Raw genomic sequence first — 20464 nt, 5'->3', positions numbered from 1 at the left:
ATGAGGTATACCTGTGTGGTGGACAAATGCCTTTGATGTCAACACCTGCGTGTCCAGACTACCGCGCTGAGCCGACAAACAGCTGATCAGCTGTTTGTTGGCTCAGCGCGGCAGCCATGTAAATTTAAATGAAGCGGCGATTATTTAAATCGCCGCTTCATTTTCCTATGCCTGGTAGCCTAATCTACATGCCTCTGGCGACAGAGGCATGTAGTCTAGATGTACCCAAAGAGGGGATATGATAGAGGTCTATAAAATCATGACTGGTGTGTAGAAAGTAAATAAGGAAAAGTTATTTACTTATTTCCATAACACAAGAACTAGGGGTCACCAAATAAAATTTTATAAGTAGCAGATTTAAAACAAACAAAAGGAAGTACTTCTTCATACAATACATAGTCAACCTGTGGAACTCCTTATCAGAGGATATTGTGAAGACCAGGTCTGTAACAGGGTTAAAAAACTGGATAAATTAATGGAGGATATGTCCATCAATGTCAGGAATGGTGTCCTTAGCCTCTGTTTGTCAGAAACTGGGAATGAACAACAGGAGGTTGATCTTACCTGCTCAGTTCATTCCCTCCAGGGTATCTGGCATTGGCCACTGTTGGAAGACAGGATACTGGGCTAAACAGACTTTTGGTCTGATCCAGTATGATCATTCTTATCTAGTCTTGATCCTACAGCCCACTAGTTTCTCAAAATGTTGACTTAATTTGACTGTTGCTAGTTAAAAAGATAAAGGACTAAATGCCCCCTGAAACTGCCCACAAAACTTTGGGTATCTGCTAGAATTCAGAACAAGCCACTTGGAGCAGCTGTTGTCTGTCAATTAGTGGCCAGACATTTGAGAAAACTTGTCAAATTAATAGAACCTATGGTTGGCTGGACTCACTGTGTGAACATGCAAGTCCCATGTGATATTGCAGCTAAGAAGAACCCAAGAAATTGTGATCTGTAGGCAACGGCTTTACTAGAAGAACTAAAAAGAAGTTGCACTCTGGCAATTTCACTAGGAGTCCTGCTGCTAGACTTGCCTTAGCAGGAAGTCCTTTTGCATAGCTGAAAGCATACTTACCTGCAGGTATCCTAGCTTTTGTTTTTATCTTCAATTACTCTCTTGGTCTTTTAGAAAAAAGAAAAAAAGAGAGAGTGACTGACTTTTGTAGATGTCAAAAAAAAGGCCTTTACTGTTCCACATTTGGGTTCATTCCCTTTTTTGTTGAAAGTTACACCGTGGAAGTTGAAGTGACTATGGAAAAGGCAGATGCTGGTGTTTTAAAATGATATTTGGTTTGTTTGGGCTGCACAGCTTTTATGTTCCCTGTGGGTGAATATCTAGCCCAGCCACATTCATTGCTGATTCTTATTACTATCTCATATGTGATGACTCATGGGGTCATGCTGGTTAAACAGCTGGACATGATCTCTCAGAGCAACACTGTGGACAAAAGGGCTAATGCAATTCTTGATGGATAAACGGGAATATTGAATAGGGAGGTTATATTAACTCTTTATTTAGCACTAGTGTGATTCCTGCTGGAATTCTGTGTTCTGTTCTGGTGTCCACAATACAAGAAGGATGTTGACAAATCAGAGAAGACCAACAAGAAGGATTAGAAAAGATGCCTCTTAGGATGTGTCTACATTGCAGGGCTTAACTTGAAATAAGCTACGCAAATTGAGTTATGTCAATTGCGTATCTTATTTCGAAATAGGGAGTGTCTACACAGCACTTATTTCAAAATAAAGCACTCTTCCTCCGACTTCCCTTATTCCTTATACAATGAGGGTTACAAGAGTTGGAGTAAAAAGTCCTCCAGCTTGACAGTATTTTTTGACACTATTACATATAACTGCATACTGTGTAGACGCAGACTAAGTTATTTCGGAATAGCCCTAGTTATTTAGAAATAGTGTTGCAGTGTAGACGTACCCCTAGTCATAGGTTCAAGGATGTCAATCTATTTAGCTTAATAAAAAGAAGGTTAAGGGTGACTTGATAATTAGTTGTAAATATCAATATAGGGAACAAATGGCTGGAAATTAGACAAATTCATGTTGAAATAAGAAATAAATTTTTAATAGAGAGGGTAATTATCCGCAGCTAGGGGAGGAGACTTTGCGTATTCCCCCACCCCGGGTCTCAACTGGCCAGGGGCTGCAGGGTGGGCTGCAGGTCAGTTGAAATGGCTCGGTGGTCTGGATCTGGCCCATGGGCTATATCTCACCCATCCTTGAGTTACTGGCTCTGGGAGAGGGTTCGGGGCTGGGGCTTGGGGTGCAGGAGGGAGCATGGGGTGCTGGCTCTGGGAAGGAGGTCAGGACTAGGACAGGGTTGTGGGAAGAGGTGCTGGCTCTGGGAGTGGTCAGAGTTGGGGCAGGGGTGAAGAAGGGGGTTAGTGCTGGTTCTGGGAGGGGCAAGGGCTTGGGCAGGGGTGCAGGATGGATGCTGGCTCTGGGAAGGGGTTGGGAGTACAGTGTGGGCTCCCGCCAAGCAGCACCTTCTGCCAGTGGCTCCAGGTAAGTGGTGCAGCAAGGCCAAGCCAGCTTCCCTGCCCACCTGCAGAGAGACATTTGTATCTGCTGATCCACAGGACTCTGTTCCCAGGAGACGCTGCAGCCAAAAGAGAGGAGTGTAGTGCTGCTGCTCCCAGGAGCCAGTGCCCCATGCTGGCAGCTCCTCTCAGCCCTGCAGTTGTACAGTCCCAAATCCCACAGCCATCTGCATCTCCTCTCTGGGGTCGTACAACCCTGCTGGCAGCAGGGCTGGGGGCAGTATAGCCACATGGCTGGGAGGAGCTGCTGCCACAGGGCACCAGCTCCTGAGAGTACTGGTGCCATACACCTTTCCTTTAGTCATAGAGCCCTGTGAGGGAGCAGAGCCCTGCGGAGCAGCAGAAACCAATGATATCCACACAGGGCTCTACATGTTGGTTCCTTATGTGCTCCTATAGCCCTGGAGGTGGGGGCACCAGGCTCTGCATGCTGCCCCTCTCTGCTGGCACCGCCCCATCAACTCCCAGTGGCCACAGTTTCCTATTCTCTGTCAATAGGAGCTGCAGGGAGAAGAGCTTGCAGGGAGGAGCAGCATACTTAAGACTCCTGCCCCCCTCTCCCGACTCTTCCCCTTCCACACACACAGGGCTGCCTGTACTGGCCACCTCCAGGAACAAGTTGCTGGCATGGGGCTGCGGTAAGCAGAGAGCCTGCAGAATGCCATTTGCAATTGACTGGAAGACTACCCAGGATCAACCAATCACAATCGACCAATTGGTGACCACTGCTCTGTATCATCTGCTGAGCCCAACATACAATGTGAAAACACATCTGCTACATAATTTATGTGTTTTATCAGTGGAAAATTGTGGGATTTCTATCCTGATACCATATCGGGCCATTACAACATTTATGAACCCTATTTCTTCTTTATCACTGACTTCTCTCTAAATGGAGGGATTTTAAAAACTTCCTTGCCATGGGGACTCTTTCCTGAAAATATTATTTTAAGCTGATTAGCGCTGAAAGGTAGGGAGACTGCATTTGTTTTTGTAGAAAACAAATACAATGTAAACAGGAAGTATCAATAGAAGATTTTGTGGACTGAACTTTTGTTTTTACTAGCCTTGTTCAGAGTTCTAGTGGGAGACATTTTAAAATGCATTCAACTGACAAGCAGTCTTTTGTTCAGTCTGTTTCTTTTTGGGAGCGAACACTTGAATTAATTCAAAATGCCCAAACAGTGGTTCTCAACCAAGAGTACATGTACCCCAATGGGTATGCACATGTCTTCTGAGGGTCACATTAACTCATCTAGATATTTGCCTAGTTTTACAAGAGGCTACATAAAAAGCACTGGCAAAAACTGTACAAACTAAAATTTCATACTGTGACTTGTTTATAATGCTCTATGGACTACACACTGAAATGTAAATACAATATTTATATTCCAGTTGATTTATTTTATAACTATATGGTAAAAATGAGAAAGTAGGCAATTGTTCAGTAATAGTGTGCTGTGACACTTTTGTAACTTTATGTCTGATTTTGTAAGTAAGTAGTTTTAAAGTGAGGTGAACCTTGGGGGTACAGTAGTCTGGAAAGGTTGAGAGCCACTAGCCTAGAAGATATCCCTAGATGAATCAGGGAGTAAGTGAATGAAACTGAACAGCCTGTGATAGACTGGAGACCAGACTAGATTATTTAATGGTCCATTCTGGCTTTAAACTCTATAAATCTAATAATCTAAATGAAAACACCATTTGTTCAAACTGCATACGTATTCATACATGAATTTGTCTTTAAAAGTGACAATGCATGAAGAAATATTCAGTAACTATTATCATCTGACTTCACGATGCAATAAAGTTTCTGCTTTAGTACTGTAATAAGAGATTTCTATTTATCTATACACCCATTGCATAGAAATGGTCCCATTTATATTTTATATACATGCTAATTTATGGCAGATACATTATATATAATCGGTCTTCTCTGTGCCTATAACTTATGGTTTATTTTCTTAAGCAAGGTAGGACACAGTTATAAAAAAACAGTAAAATGTGGTCAAAATTAAATTGCCAAGAAGTGAGCCTACAGCAACTAGAAAGAGGCTTGTTTTGAGCCTTTTAAGGACTATGAAAGTCATTTGGGAAAGATGGCAGGTGTTGTACAGCACATAAATTGATCTCTGTAAAGGGGTCTTGACCACCTGCCCAAAAGGTATTATGTTATTAAGAAGGAACATTATGGAGGGACTGGCTGCCTCAGACTCTCTACTCATCCAGTTTCACCAGTAAGGTACTGGCTTGAATCCAGTCTCAGTTACTGAAAGTTGTTACCTTCTATCAGTGATATATGCGAATAAATTTGGCAGTTTTAGTTCTGATCACAAATACCACATCAGAAAATCCACTGAAGTTTCAAAATGGAGCCTTCTTCTGAGCAAGAAATTGGTGTGAACTAAAACAGATATTTTGCAAGTTGCTCACTGTAGACCCAATCATGCATTCCTTGTGAAGTCAGTGAAAATTAAGAATACCCATGGAATTCAAGATTGGCTTCTGTGTATACAATACAGATCCAACTCCAAAAGCATTTGCCTTGACAAACATACAGAACCAGAGGCATCTATGATTGGCTATCTGTTGCTAAGTTTTCTAAGGTATAGGAGTGTAGGATGTATAAAGTGAGAGCCATTCATATCTCTCTTTTTCACACCTTTGGCATAAAGAGGTTAATGTCTGAAAGCTTGTAAGAAATATTAACCCTCTGGTTGAGTTCTTATGAGGCCTGATTCAAAGCCCAGTGAAGTCAATGAAAGTCTGGAAGAATCTTTGTATGAGCTTTATATCAGACCCAAAGATAGCCCTTCTACAGCAGGGTTGGGGAACCTCAGATCCGGGGAATAGATGTGGCCCTTGGCTTGCCTGGATCCAGCCCCTGAGGTTCAGCCCCACCCAGCATTGGGGAGCTCGCACTGGTGCTACAGCTCCTCTGGTCCCACCCTGGAGGCTGGAGCACACAAAATCTACTAGGCTGAGCCCCTCCCCCCCCCCCCCCCCAAGGCTCTGGTGTGCGAGGGAAATAAGGGGAGTGTCTTTCTCCTCCTTAGTCGGAGGCCACAGTGAGGATTTTTTCCCCCGCTTCTCACTTGTGTGCGGCTCCAATTGATTTTTTTGTGGGTTAGTGGCCCCCGACCTAAAACAGGTTCCCCACCCCTGCTCTATAGTACAGTGTTTCTCAACCTTTTTTTATAAACTATCCCTTTTTCCAAAAAAAAAAAAAAAAAAAAAGTACCTCCAGTACCTCCAGTTTTCAGACACACAATTTTTTTTTCTACCATTGCAATACATTTGTTTAAACAACTTAATCACAGCTGGCTGGGCGATGAAATTTTTGGGTGTAAAAAGTACAAAAATAATAAAGCACTGTAAAACTTAAAACAAAAATTCAGTTCTCCAAATTTCAGTTGTGCTGACGTACCCCCCAAACTTCTCTCGAGTACCCCAAGAGTATTCGTACCACTGGTTGAGAAACACTGCTATAGTATTCAGCCTCAAATATATTTGTGCAGTTGAGGTAATTCCCTGAAGTAGAAAAATTATTATGAAAATCAAAACAGCCATTAAGTTTAGGCTTGGCCCATGTACACTGATATCAGCGGAAAGAATATTATTGCATCCCAAAGCATCCTTTCAAAAGGAAGGATGGGGAGGTGGGGAATTTAGGTTTTATTCTTGTCCATGTAACAGATGTGCTGTTATGAATTTATGCAAGTTGGTTTTAATTTCACAATGCCTTGGTTGTTCCAAATGCAAAATGGGAATAAGCTTTACCTACTTCACAAGGATTAATGGTTTTAAAGTGCTTTGAAATCTTTAAAGGGCAAATAATATGGAAGTGTTATTATGACAGTGATTGGTAAATTAATTTAACTTGAAAATAATCAACACATTAGTGTCAAATTCTGGCCTCAGTTATGCTTGTGGAAATCCTGAGTAATTCCAATGGTGCCGAAGGAATTACTTCAGATTTGGCCCTAATTTACCTAAACAGAAATAGGCACAAGCAAAAATGTAAAGCAGAGAAAATTAACTTGTGATGTAAGCAGCATTTGAACACCACTAGTTGCATTCCATAGCTTCATCTAAGCTTCCAGAAAAAGTCAATGTTTCAATGTTAATTAACAAGAATGTAAAAGTTTGAATGATTATTATAAATGTAATTAGAAAGGACTAAATGCTACACAATAGAAATGTATATTTCCATATTTTTCTGAACAATAATGTTTAGTTAGTCTTTCTCCCTCTCTTTTTCTCTCTCCCCACATACACATGTATCGGACAAAGTCTTCAAAAATTCAAGGTTTATTGTGTATTACAAATATAATGATTCACAGCTCTGAGTTTTAAGATGCAATAAAATTGTCAAGTGTTTTAATAGGTTAAAAAGTTATCTTTTTAAATCTTTTTATTGGGAAATTTCCAAAGGAAAATTAAACTTTAGAGGAAAAGGGCTTGATTCTGAACTCCATTACACTGATATAACTCCATTGACTTCACTGAAGTCCTAATTTACTTGACATGAGATGTACAGAAGGTTCAAAATCTGATATAGCCAGATATCTATCAAGGACAAAATAAAAAGAGAAAGCAATGCCAGTGTATATCTGTGCACAACCAGAAGGGGCAGTTGCAGCAGCAGAAGATATAATTGGGTGGCATCTGTCAAAGGTGGGGGGCATAAGCAGGACAGCTGTAGGACGTAATGATAGTGATTTGCTGTATTTACTTTGCACAGAGGCTGTCTTGGAGCTTTTGGTGACAGTCAAAGCTGTTCTTCTCTGGAAGACCCCAGATGGAGGGTAGGCGGACACGCCAGTTGCCCTCTCCTGGAAGTGAATATAGACCTCAGAGTAAATTACACCTCCATGGATCAGTTAAAGTGAAGCTAGCCTACTGGCTAGAGACACAAAGCACAGTTTTAAGATGACCACTGCATTGCAGAAATTGCCTATAAAAACGGCAGAAAAATGGACAAACATAAGCACGGAGTCTATACTTGGTAGGAGCTACACAAAAATAAATAAGTGCAGCATTAGATACAGGAGGAAGGGGTACGGTGACTGCCTCTTTGAATGATATGTATATGTCTTTCAAAGTGCTGGTACAGCAGGCTGGATGCACAGTGATGATTCAATCTCTGGGATAATTTGAAATGGCAGTCACGTTTCTGAAAGAGCACAAAGTCCTTATCTCCCTTTTAAAGCAAAGTAGCAACTGTACAGACAGAGAGGGAGGGAATGCTGAAAGGCATTACAGTAATGCATATCAATGAAAGACTACTCTTGGCTGACTAAAGAGAGGCACATTCCCTCAGGCTCCACCAGTTCCAATTCCTCCAAGTAGCTTTGGTGCTGGGCCAGGAAAGGGTAATCACTCCTGCTAGCTGAAGCAGAGCAAACTGTGTGTGTGTGTGTTGCTATTTCAGAATCAGCCTTGAGTCCATTACACAGCTTGTCAAACTTCAGGGCTGCCAGCCTGGATTAAAGGGATATCAACTAGCAAAACAATGGCGTACTACACTTTTGCAAGAGGCAGCAGCAGGGCTGAGTATCAAAGTTTGTCTGCAATATTCTTTAGTTTATTTATATCTCAGAACTATGTCCTGTCTTTTTCATGAGCACAGACTGCAAGAAAAGAGGCTCTGTGTCATTCGTAATCCTCCCAAGAACTGCCCTGTTGATTAATTTAGGAAGAGAAACACTAACACAGAGTTGGTCTAGCTCATGAAAAAGATATACAGTAAATGCCAAGGGTAACTCCAGCTATTCCCACAAATCTCTGGGCCATATGCAGAATAATTTAAGTACTTTAATTTTTGCCATTTCATTGTTTCAATGGAAGCAGAATCAGGCGCAGAAGAACTAAAGCTGTAATAAGCCAACTAGGTCAGCAAAGTTCTTGGTGGCTGGTAATATGGTCTCTGAAAGTTGGTAAAAAGACTGGCAAGGACGGGCTTGAAAGGATTCAATTTACAGCACAAGGAAAGAGCAATCAGTCTAAAAAGTCTTCCATCAAGAAGTGGCCAGGAGATTGGCTACACACGGTTCTCAGGAGGATTTCTGCCTGGGAAATAGAACAACATGTATTCTAAATAAATAGAATAGCTAACCTTAATGTTTTTTCTTGTCTTGATTTTTTTTGCCTTCTATTTATTTATTCTGTTTTTGTTCTCCATCCTTTCTTCCTCTTTCTCTCTATCTCTGTTTTTACCATTTTCTCTCCCCTCAAGTTTTCTCTTTCAGTATTTCTTCTCTTCCGATTCCACTGTTCCTCCCCACTTTACTGGAGTCCCCCCATTTTATTTCTCTTCCCAGGATCCCTCTATCTTTTTCCTTCTCCTCCTAAATCTCAGTCCCTATTTCCTCTTTTCTCTCTCTCCTTATTCTGATGGGCATCTTTACCCCTCTTCTCTCCCAGTCCCTTGTTCTTCTTTTCCTTCCAGTGCCAACAGTGTCTATATTTCTTTCCAATGACAATTTCTCCTTTTTCTTTATCCTTTCCTGCAGTGACTGACTCGCTCCCTCTAGGACCCTCTTTCTTCTTCCACTGGCTTATTCCCTTATCTGCCCCCTCATCTCTCATTCACCTTTTCCACATTTTCCACACACTCCTCTCACTCAGTTTCTTCCGTGTGCTCCAGTACCTGGTCCACAAGTCTCCATTCCTCTGATGCCTGCTGCATTCCAGATCATGGCACCTCATTCCTAACTCTCCCACATGCCATGCTACACTCCAGGCTCATTTCATCTGGAGCATAACCTCTCCAGCTGTCCCTGGATGCTTTCTTCAGCAACTGATGCTTCATTCTAGACCAGAGCACCCATAGCCTGGTTTCTGCGTGTCTGCAGATGTCCCTCTTCTGGCTGCAAATGGGCTCTTGGAACTCTCTGCACTTCTGCTAATCTCGGAGCCAATCAGTGGTGCTGAGAGCCATGGAACAATTTGTATAGTGGGGGGTGCTGAGAGCCACTGATCCAAGTTGTAAACCTTGTATATGATGGAAACCACTTTAAACTGGAGGTACAGCAGCCCCACTAACACCCCTAGTTCCAGCCCTTATGAAGCCACTGTGCTTATTATTTCAGGTCAACAGAACACAGCCAGCTCTGTCAGCTCAACTGAAACTACAAAGCTCAGCCTGGAGAACCGCCAGTGCTTCCCTTGGATTCACCTGCCACAGTGAACAAGCTCCCAGCCATTAGCAAGAAGGTCCAGTGTTAGGGTGCTGGACATCCAACACTGGTCATCTGAAGAAGTGGGCTGAGCACAGGAAAGCTCATGATACCATCTACATGTTTTGTTAGTCTTTAAAGCGCTACCAGACCATTTGTTGTTTTTTTAAGTTTTTCAATCTTAGGGTGTGAGCCTGGGACTTGAGAAATTGGGTTTAAGTCCTGGCTCTGCCACTGACTTTCTTCCCGACCTTGGGTAAGTCTCTTAGCCTGTCTCTCGCCATCTGTCCAATGGGGTAAGCGCACTGCCCTGCCTCACAGGCGTATTGCGTGAGCCATGCACTTACAACCAAGGGTGCGGCAGCATCCCCGCATCCCTAGTTCCAGCTCCTATGGTGTGTGTGTGAGGGGACAGTCACTGACCAATGCAGGTTAAGGGCTTGGGGGTCCGCTGTAGCTCCCAGTGCCAGCGCAGCTGGAGGCAGAGTCTGCTTCCCGCTCGCCAAGGCTCCAGGGGCCCGGGCGAGCCGGAGGAGGGAGCGGGGACAGCAGCGGCAGACACACAACGCCTTCCCCGCAGCAGCGCAACGCACTGCAGCCTCAGACCCGGCCCCCGCAGGAAAGCAGAGCAGCAGCCGCGGCAGGGAGCGGTCCTACGCGCCAGCCCGCCCTCCCCAGGCGCAGCATCCTCTCCCAGAGCAGCCCGGCCCCCGCCCGGGAAAAGTTGGCGCTAACTCGTGCCCCGCGGGAGGGGGGGTCGCTCCCGCAGCGGGAGGGGCCAGTCAGCGCGCTGGACGGGCGATGTCTGCATTGGCGAAAACCCTCCGAGTCCCGGAGGGATCTGGGGCCCCTGCGCTCCGCTCCCAGCGCGCCTGCACCAGCGCCCGCCCTGCGCCCTCCTGCAGGGCGCGCCCCGCCGCAGCCCCGGCCCCGGGAAGCCGCCGCAGCAGCGTCCCGCGGAGCACAGCCCCCCCCCCCCCCCCGCACGCTGCAGCCCGGGGCGGATTTACCTTCCACTTTGGTGAGGGTGAGGACCGGGCTGTTGCACGCGCTGAGCGGGGCGACCCGGGCCGAGTGTTTCTTCATGGTGCGCCCCGTCTGCCAGCAGGCGCTCGCCGGCTGCGCGCCTACATCCTGGGGCCGGCTGCGGCGGCGCCCGCGGCTCCCCCTGCCCGCCTGTGCCGCAGCAGCGCTCGGTCCGCAGGCTCGCCTCTGCCGCCCTCGCCCCGCTACTTTGAGGCGGGCTGCAAACAAACGTCACATGCAAATCCCCCCCCCCCCCCCCCCCCCCGCCGGCTTGGGGAGCTGCCCCGGCGCGCGCCACTCACCTTTCAGCGGGCCGGCGGTGGGAGCCGCCTGACACTGCAGCGCCCAGCCGGGTGCAAGGAGCAGATTGAGCGAGGCGCGGGGGGTAGCGGGCTCGCCTTGGACACTTCCCAGAGGGGTCACGCGCCCAGGGCTATGGGAGCCCCTCGGGCCATTGCAGCCTTGCCAGGGAGGAGCGAGCGAGTCTGGCACCTTGGAGTGGAAAGCTCGTATTCCCTCCCCCCCCACTGACAGCTTATGCATAGACACACACACACACCTGCAGGACGGAGACATGAAGGACGGACACACACGACCCTGCCCACAAGAACACAACACTACACCCACCGGCACCTGTTCCGCTTTTTCTCCTTAGTGGCTGCAGCGCAGGTGAAACTGACTCTCTGGAGAGGGACACTAAGGACAACCATATGGATAAGTGGCCCCTGCAAGCTTCTCTGCACAGGCCCCTGCCAAAGTCTAGTACCTACCTGGAGAGCCCCTCCAGGACCATTCAAGTGCATGAGGCCTCTGCAGTTCATGCCTGCCATTTTAGTGCCAAATTTTTGTGGGGTGTGGGGGTGAGAGGGAGAGAGAGAAGGGGGTTAGTTTATTTAGTTTTAGCAGCTATAAAATTAGAATGATGGCATCTTTGATGCCAACCATCCTGTTTCTGGGAATGGTGCCAGATTTGGGCTCATTTCCAAAAAAAGTCTTGGGGGAAACTATTATAGGGTACTCACTGAGATGCACCCCAGAATCTAGATCAGTGATCACCATCCAGTAGGTTGTGATCTACCAGTAGATTTTGGAGCCTCTGACAGGTTATCTTGACAGGTTTGGCCAGGAAGTTATCGAGCACTGGCACTTCAGTTGCCTCTCCACCCTCTGTCATGCTGCTCCTGCTCTCTGCCTTGGAGCTGCCCTTCAGGAGCCTGCTGCTTGCTGTGAAGAGTGTGGGAGGGAGACAGGGGAGAGAGCTGATGTCAGATTGTCCCTCCTCCCCTCACTTCTGTACCCTATCTCCACACAGAGAGAAGGGGACGGAGGGAGCTTGGCAATGCGAATCTCTGACAAGACACGCACAGTGTATGAGTGACTTTCTCACAATCACACACTGTCCTTCACTCTCATCTCTGACCCAACACAGTGAGGGATTGTTACTTCTTTTACTGCTTGCAAAGCATGATGTTTTTGGTTTTTGACTGGTCTGTGCATTTCATAATTTTCATTTCATTACAGTGGGGGGTTTAGGTTGGACATTAGGAAAAACTATTTCCCTAGGAGAATGGGGAAACACTGGAATGGGGTTCCCTAGGGAGGTGGTGGAATCTCCATCCTTAGAGGTTCCTAAGTTCCAGCTTGACAAAGCCCTGGTTGGGATGATTGAGTTGCGGTTGGTCCTGCTTTGCGCAGGCGGCTGGATTCAATTACGCCTGAGGTCTCTTCCAGCCCTGGGATTCTACGATTTCCCTCTTATGCATAAATATTCTTTGAGTAGTGAATTCTAAAATGCCTAACCTGCCATCGCTGGAGTAGTTATCCCCATGGTAACTGCTGCTCCTGACAGTGGCTGGAATGCCCCTGCAGCCTCTGAGAAAGACAGAGCAGAGGATCTCCACCTGCTGTCTTTGCCTGCAGACACCACTCCTGCAGTTCCTTTTGATCAGTAATGGGGAACCGTGGCCAGTAGAACCTGTGGGCTCAGTGCCTGTAGATGAAGGGCAGCATATGGAGCCATGGCTGTCCATGCCAGCTGCTTTCAGGAATGGCGCAAAGCCAGGGCAGAAGTAAGCCTGACTTAACTTCACTGCTCCACCTGGAAGTCATCTCAGTTAAATGGTGCCAGAGCCTGCTTCATGAACCCTTATCCCAGCCCTGAACCTCCTACACCCAACCTCCTGCCTCAGATGTGAGTCCCCCTGCACCCAAACTCCTTCCCAGACCTTGCACCCTGACACCTCTCCTGGACCCCAATCCCCCACCATTGGCGTGAGTCCCTCCCACACGCCAAACCCCTTGGCCCAAGACCAGAGCCTGCACCTCAACCTCCTAGCCCAGCCTGGTGAAAGTGAGTGAGGATGGGTGAGAGAGACATTTTGGAATAGTACTTTATTTCAAAGTAAGATTGAAATAAGCTATGCAATTTGCACTATGCAGTTTATTTCAAGGTAAGGGTGCTGTGTAGACACTCTGAGGTGCCACAAAACTAATCATTGTTTTTTAAAGTTACAGACTAACACAGCTACCCCTCTGAGAATTTTGATCAGTTTCCTGTGATTTTACAGCTCACACATATATAGAACTGTGTTGTTAGACGCCACCATCGGTGTGGTGCTCTGGCATCTGTTTTGCTCCCTTTAGTGTTGATAACCATTTGGCTACATGCAGTGCATGTGCTCTTTCTGAATACTTGTGCTCTTTCTGAATGCTGTGCAGGCAGCCAACACCACAGACTTTTAAGAGCCCCCAATGACCACAAATCAGATAAGGTGCGAAGGCACTGGAACCAGGTTTACTGTTGAACGACTTATGATTTCTAGCACCTTTGGCCCGGTGGGGAGTCGGGAAGGTCCGGGGGCTGGGCCCAGTTGCTGAGTGTGTCGTAGGGTTGCCAGGTGTCCGGTATTTTCGCCTCCTGGCAGGGGGGAAAAAACAGAAAATACCAGACATTTTCGGTGTCCGGTATTTTCTGAATTATTTTTACCAAATAGGAGGCGAAAATACCAGACTGTTCGGGTCAATACCGGACACCTGGCAACCCTATTTAAAATATATTGTTTTCACTCTAAGAACAGAGCAAAACAAAATGGAAGGATTTTAAAACAACATAACAGTGTATATGCATATCTATCTTAAGCTTTCAGGTGTGTGTGTGCAGGTACTAGGCGGGGTTTGGAACAGGATGCTGGGGAAGTGGGTTGAGAGTGGGGTGTTTACCTGGGACACCCTCCTCCCCCCTGCAGCAGTTCCTAGGCAGAGGAAACCAGGGATCTTTGTGTATTACTGCCCATAGGCACTGCTCCTACAGTTCTCATTGGCCATAGGGGCACTTGGGACAGGAGCAGCATGCACAAACACCTCCCTGCCACACACACACTCCTCCAGGGCTGCAGTGATGTGCTGGTGGTGGTGTCAGGGACCCCTGCATTATTTTAAATTGCCTGGGGACAGCAGGCGAGTCTGGGGGATGTATTAGGGGAGTATCCAGGGGTGGCAGTATTGGCAGGAAGAGCCGGGGGGGAGACTAGATCCCAAATTTTGCTGGAGCATGGCCCTGGAGCCAGGAATATTCCTGGTGCCTAGGTATCATGGGCCCATATAACTCAATGCCCATGTTCACAGGGCATCTCTCGGTGTCAGTGTAGTGCTTCACAAATAGCTTCTGACAACTGCCTCGCCTTCTTTCTAGCAAATCAATTAACCATTTCAAGTTATTTTGATCTCTGGTCCCTGCGTTGGTAAAACAAATGTGTAATTGTGGCTGGAGCCAAGGACGGAGTGTCTTAGCATCTTAATAGCTCAGAATTGCTTCTTAATGCCCCCCTGCTGTATTTACTAAGAGGTTACTCATCTAGAGATATGTTGCCTTCTTGCTATTTCACAAACTGTCCTGCTTTTTAACTACATTCAATATACGCATGCAGGTCACATTCCAAAGACTTGGGTGGGCAATCATTTTTGATGGGAGGCCACTCCAAGAATTTGGTAAGTGGTTAAGGGCCGCACGCTTCCATGATATTAATGGAGGAGGTGTGGGGTCTAGGATGAAGGTTGGGTACAGAAGGGAGTTTTGGGAAAGGGATTGGGTGCAGGAGAGGGTCTGGAGTCTGGGAGTGAGTTTGGGTAAAGGAGGAGGTTGTGACCTGGGGCAGGTGATTGGAATGCAGGGTCTGGGAGGGTGTCTGGGTGAAGGAGGAGGGATGCAGAGGATTTGGGTTACATGAGGCAGAGGTGTAGGAGGGGGCAAAGGGTTGGGGGAAGGAAGGGAGGAGTTGGGGTGTCAGAGGCAGGCTCTGGCCAGAAGGCGCTTACCTGGGCAACTGCCAGCCAGCAGCCCCGTATGTCCCTCAGCTAGGCTCCCTGCTTTCCATGCCCCTGCAGATCGCTCAGAGCAGCCAGCTGCAAGGGCCATGTACATCTCTGAGCGCTGCAAGCCCAAGGGGAGAGGAAGGCTACTTTGCACGCTGCTTGTCCTGCAAACAGGCAGCTCCCATTGGCTAGAAATCAACCAACTGGAGCTACAAAATTGTGCGGGAGGCAGGGACAGCAGGTAAAGTCTCTCACTTCCCTCTCCCCAGGCTTGCAGCGTTCAGAGATACACATGGCCCCACAGCTGGCTTTTCTGAGCAGCATGCAGGGGTGAGACAGGCAGGGAGCCTGAGTGAGGCTCCCTCTGGTACGTGGCCAGATCTGGTGGCATAGCAGGCCAGATATGGCCTGGGGCCTGTATTTGCCTACCCCTGCAATAAACTAATATAACTGCAATAACTATCTCAATAAGCAGGTTATATACAGAATTCATTAATTATTACAGATCAGCCCCACATCCTTCACAGTTATCCCAAACCATCACAAATTGCAGTAAAGTTACCCCAAAATTATACAAGTGCAGTGAGTATAACTGGTTCCAAAGGCCTAGCATTAATGAATATCTGAAACACAATCTCGTGCGCTAATAATAAAAATAACTTTGCCAACATTTGCAGTATATTATAAGGCTCCTTTCATAACTTCTTGGATGATGAGACCGAGGAGAAAAGAATAATGTTTCAGCAACAGGTACTTAACATAAATAATCCGCTTTTTCTCCTGTATTCTTAACTTTCAGATGTCATTGAAACAGAATGTGTTTTAGTTACAGTTTTAGCAGATGACAGAGACATGGCATACAGCAGAAACTGTGATATGGGCAATAAGCCAGAGGCCATTTGCCAGGGTGTGCCCCGGCAGGCCGCTGGTGCTGTATTTACCTGTGTGTCCACAGGTACGGCTGCTTGCAGTTTCCATTGGCCATGAATGACTGTTCCCGGTCAATGGGAGTTGTGGGAAGTGGTGTGGACTGGGACGCCACTTCCTGCAGCTCCCATTAGCAGGAATCAGTGATTCGTGGCCAACCGGTGAGGCAAGTGGCTGTTTCTGCAGACGTGTGGGTAATAGAAGTGCCAACGGCTCACCAGGGGCTAACCTGGTGAACTGCATCTGCCCGCAGGCCACTTATTGCCCACCCCTGACATTCTGCCTCTCCTTTTTCCCGTTGCCCCTTGCACCGGGTAATACTGTATTTATGCAGGGAGCACATAGCTGTTATGTGGGAGCAGGAAGATGCAGTTATAAATAGTAGTTAGCCCAAAATGCAGCAGTGGAAAATACTACAACCTTGCTATTAGGTTCATCCTCAAATTGATAGTTATTGCTTAGGGGAAATGAGTATCCTCTCGAATGATGCTCTTGCATGCTGCAAACATGCGGACATCAGCTCAACTATATATATATATATGCAGGGGCAGACTTAAAAACTACAGGCTATGGTTCAAAACACATAGAGTTGCACTATTTGAATTAAATAACACTACGTTAGCTGCTGTAATACTGTAGGTAATATCAGAGGCTTTTAGAGTTAGAGTACAAGGCCAGAAGGGACCACCAGATTATCTCATCTGACTTTCTGTTTAGCACAGACCACCAAGATCCCACACGCTAAACACAGCAACTAAAATAAGATGGAAATATTACAGCCCACAGGAGACTAGACTATTATGTTGCACAGGCAAGAATAGGAGGAAGCAACGAAATGCACTAGTGCCTGAGGCCCCTGCAATAGCAAGGGAAGGATTAAGTGAGAGATACCCAGATAATTCTGGCAGAAGATGATGAGGACACTGCAGAAGATGGTGAAAGCTCCCCAGAGTCACTGCCAATCAGTGAAAGTTCCTTCCCAGCTCTACACATGGCAAAGAGACAGACCCTAAGGCCTGGTCTATATTAGACCAGGAAGGTCGGCTTAAGGTATGCAACTCCAGCTATGCAAAATGCGTAGCTGGAGTTGTCTTACCTTAAGCAAAGCCTTGGCAGTGTCCATACAGTGGGAGGCCAATGGGAGCAAATGCTCTTGTCGGCTTCTCTTACTCCTCACAAAAGGAGGAGCATCAGAAACTGGCTGGAGCTGCCCTCCGCATTTGATTTACAGGTCTATACTAGACCCACTAAATCAAATGCTAGAAGATTGACCTCTGGGGTGTCAATCATGCGTTAGGTATAGATGTGCCCTGAGAATATAAGAAGGAACCAGCCAGCCAAGCACCTGACAGAGAAAGAATGCTTGATGCCCCTCAGATCCCCAGTCCTCCCTGTCCAAAGTCTTATCTTCAGCCATTGTCATTCCTGGTGTTTCAGAGAAAGTTAAAAAACCCTTCTGGAATAGACTTAGAGGAAAAATCTCTTCCTGATCTCTGCTGCAGTTGTCTGAAATGCTGAGGCATGAGATGTAGGAACATCTTTACTATTTATTTTCAAAAGGTGCTTCTGTCTGTCTGTCCATCCACCTGAGAGTCCATTTGTTCAAGAACTCCTCCCAACGGTAAAAGCTAGGGCCACCAAATTTGGCACACAGCTTCCTCTTATCGTAACTTAAAGCAAGGCGAGGGTTTGGTTGTGCAAGGACAATGAGATGTACCTGGAATTAGATTGTTTCTCAAAATATGGAAGGGGAGGGGTCTGGCATGAGGGAGTTATACTGCAGAATGACCACAGGAGTACAGCAAGGGGCCAGAGATGGGGACTGGGACAGCTATAACTCCATTGGGCAGTAGGGATAGAGAAAGGGACAGCTACCTACTATAAATTGCAAAGAGTTTGTTTATGTGTCTGCCTGTACCCCAGCCAGGGGATCTCTCATCTGTGCCCACTGCAGCAGCAGTAACTATGGACAGGCATTTCTCACCAGGCCCCAAGCTGCTATGATGAGAGAGGGCTGGTGTTATCCTCTTTCCCCAGGACAACCTTCATTCTGAACCCTTCATCTTCAGCCCCACCCCAGAAAAATGATTTAAATGAAGAAAAACAAAAATTAATTGAGTTAAGGACCCAAGCAATGCCCAACCGTCTAATATTGCATAACCCAGAAGTGGAAGCCGCAGGACTGTTGATCATTATCCACTATCATCACATGCAAACCCCTTATACAATTGCATTGATACATTTGTCATAAGTCTCTTACAACTAATCATGTTATTTGCCCCCACAACTCTTATTGGGAAGCTGTTCCAAAAGCTCACCCCTCTGATGTTTAGAAACTTGCTAATTTCTAGCCAGAATTTGTTCAAGACAGGTGTACGCCCCTTTTTTCTTGTGCTAACATTGTCTTCCAGCTTAAATAGCTCTTCATCCTTCAACAGCTGCAGATATTAAAAAACAACAATTACACACATGAGCAGTTCTTGCTTTTCATCCAGCAGAGCATAGTGTACAGATACACACTAGCCAGGCCATTATGCCTGGCTGAGGTTAGGTGGAATAAAGGAGAGTCCACCTGCCAAAAGCTGAGTTCCCTTGGCAAAAAAGTGCAGAAAGTTATGTATCAAAAATATTTGACTTTAGCTAATGTTTAGGGCATTGTCATCCACATGTTTCTGCAACTGCCAAAGATTTGTTTTGATCTGCTAGAACTGCAGCGGTATGTGTGGTCCTGGTTGTTTTTCTGTTATTTCCATATGGTGTAGGAGGGAGCAGATAAGATAGCCTTGCCCCGTCCCATATTAATTAGCTATTATTAAAATGTTTTTCACTTCGTTAGTATGTGTGAGTTTACTTTTAATATATTAGGATACAGAGATATTTCAATATGCCCATAGAAGAGGAGACAACCCACCTCTATAAATCATCTCTCACTGAAAATATTTGGCAAATTCTTTGGTATAGAAAAGTATATTTATTTTGTGGCACCAGATATGACTCTACTTTCCACTGTGCGTGGGAAGGATCATAGCATTAGCACAAGCAGTGAGACTGACCTCAAGATAACCATAGTACATTTTGAAGTATTCTACACATACTTCATATGCAAATTTGACACCCTGCAAAGGGGTTTAAATAAAAACATGGAGTGGTTCTCACATCCCCTTCAGGTACTCTCGCCTTCTCATCACTGTTGGAGATGTGCCACTGTCACGTTACTGGATTTTAAGGGGAGCAGCCAGATAACTGTTGCACCCATGGGGAGGGGGGTATCTGCCCCAAAGTCTATACCAAGGGGACCATGTGAGGTGTCACATGAAAGCTTTTGTCCTACTGATTCTGTATATGCTATTCATGTACTTGTACAATATCTGTATGTGGAGGTATAACTATGTACCCTGTGTTGATGCTGGAAAATTCTCTGTGAGGGAGAGCAATGTGCCAGGAATGTTCGTTCAATGGCTATGCTAGTTAGCAAGGCTCCAGGGACAATAGATCTCTAGGTACCAAAGACACACCTGAGGAATGAATCCAGATGCCTGCAGACCAGCCAGAACAATGATTGCTGGCTTGGGACACAAGGATAGGTCTCTGGGCCATGTGACCCACTCCAGCTTGGAAGAGACCAGGGATGGATATAAAATACCATGTGGCAGACTCCATTTTTAGTCTTCAGTTCAGGTCCTGATCCCAGATGCAGCCTTGCAGGGAACAACGAGCCGGGAAGGACCCATCCTGACATAGGATGTACACCAGAGACTTTTAAGATAGCAGTTGTAACATCTCTGCTAAGAGCCTTCATTGAGAACTGGGTGATTCGATGCATGTAATGTATTCTCCTTAACAACCTTACTCTCATGCTTTTCTTTCTTTTATTAATAAACCTTTAGATTGTAGATTCTAAAGGATTGGCTCAGCATGGTCTTGTGGGTAAGATCCAGAGTATAAATTGATTGGGACCTGTAGCTGGTTTCTTGGGACCGCAAGAACCCGTTCGGGGTAGGTGAGATTGGGTTCTAAAACCCTTCACCTGTGTGTTAGGCCCAGGGCTGATTGGGGCACAGGGAAAGCTGGAGTGTCTGAAGGATTTTGCTCGTGAGGCTTCTGGCTGGCCCACGATGCATACCGGGGAGGTCGACAAATGCCTTTGATGTCGACCATGGAGCGTCCAGACTACAGTGCTGTGCCGCCAAACAGCTGATCGGCACAGCACGGCAGCCATTTTAATTTAAATGAAGCGGTGATTATTTAAATTGCCGCTTCATTTGGGCATCTCTAGTAAACTAATCTACAGGGCTCTGGCGACAGAGCCATGTAGTCTCGACATACCCTAAGAGTTACAGGACCAAGCTCCAACTGATCAGCGCAGTGAAGGACTGTTATTTTTGTCAGAGAGCATTTTAAATGAATAGAATCCAGGAAAGATGGTCTGGCCTGGGCATTATGGAATCAGGGTTCTATTCT

General features: G+C 46.3%; 1 protein-coding gene across 3 annotated transcripts in view; it reads right to left on the bottom strand.

The window, feature by feature from the left end:
- SLC35F3 (solute carrier family 35 member F3) overlaps window positions 1–20464 on the bottom strand; it is a 249677-nt gene that overhangs the window by 89431 nt on the left and 139782 nt on the right. Inside the window, exon 1 of one of the 3 annotated variants that reach the window (XM_075924761.1) lies at window positions 10750–10972. The exons of the other annotated variants lie outside the window; for them this stretch is intronic. Within the exon in view, the coding sequence (XP_075780876.1) occupies window positions 10750–10825 (76 nt within the window). The 5' untranslated portion in view covers window positions 10826–10972. Of the gene's footprint in view, window positions 1–10749; window positions 10973–20464 lie in introns of those variants that run through there. 3 annotated transcript variants of the gene reach the window in all.

Source organism: Pelodiscus sinensis, chromosome 3, assembly GCF_049634645.1.
Source record: "Pelodiscus sinensis isolate JC-2024 chromosome 3, ASM4963464v1, whole genome shotgun sequence".
Lineage (NCBI taxonomy): Eukaryota > Metazoa > Chordata > Testudines > Trionychidae > Pelodiscus > Pelodiscus sinensis.
Note: the sequence above shows the minus strand (reverse complement) of the source record. Positions and strands in the feature narration are given on the sequence as shown.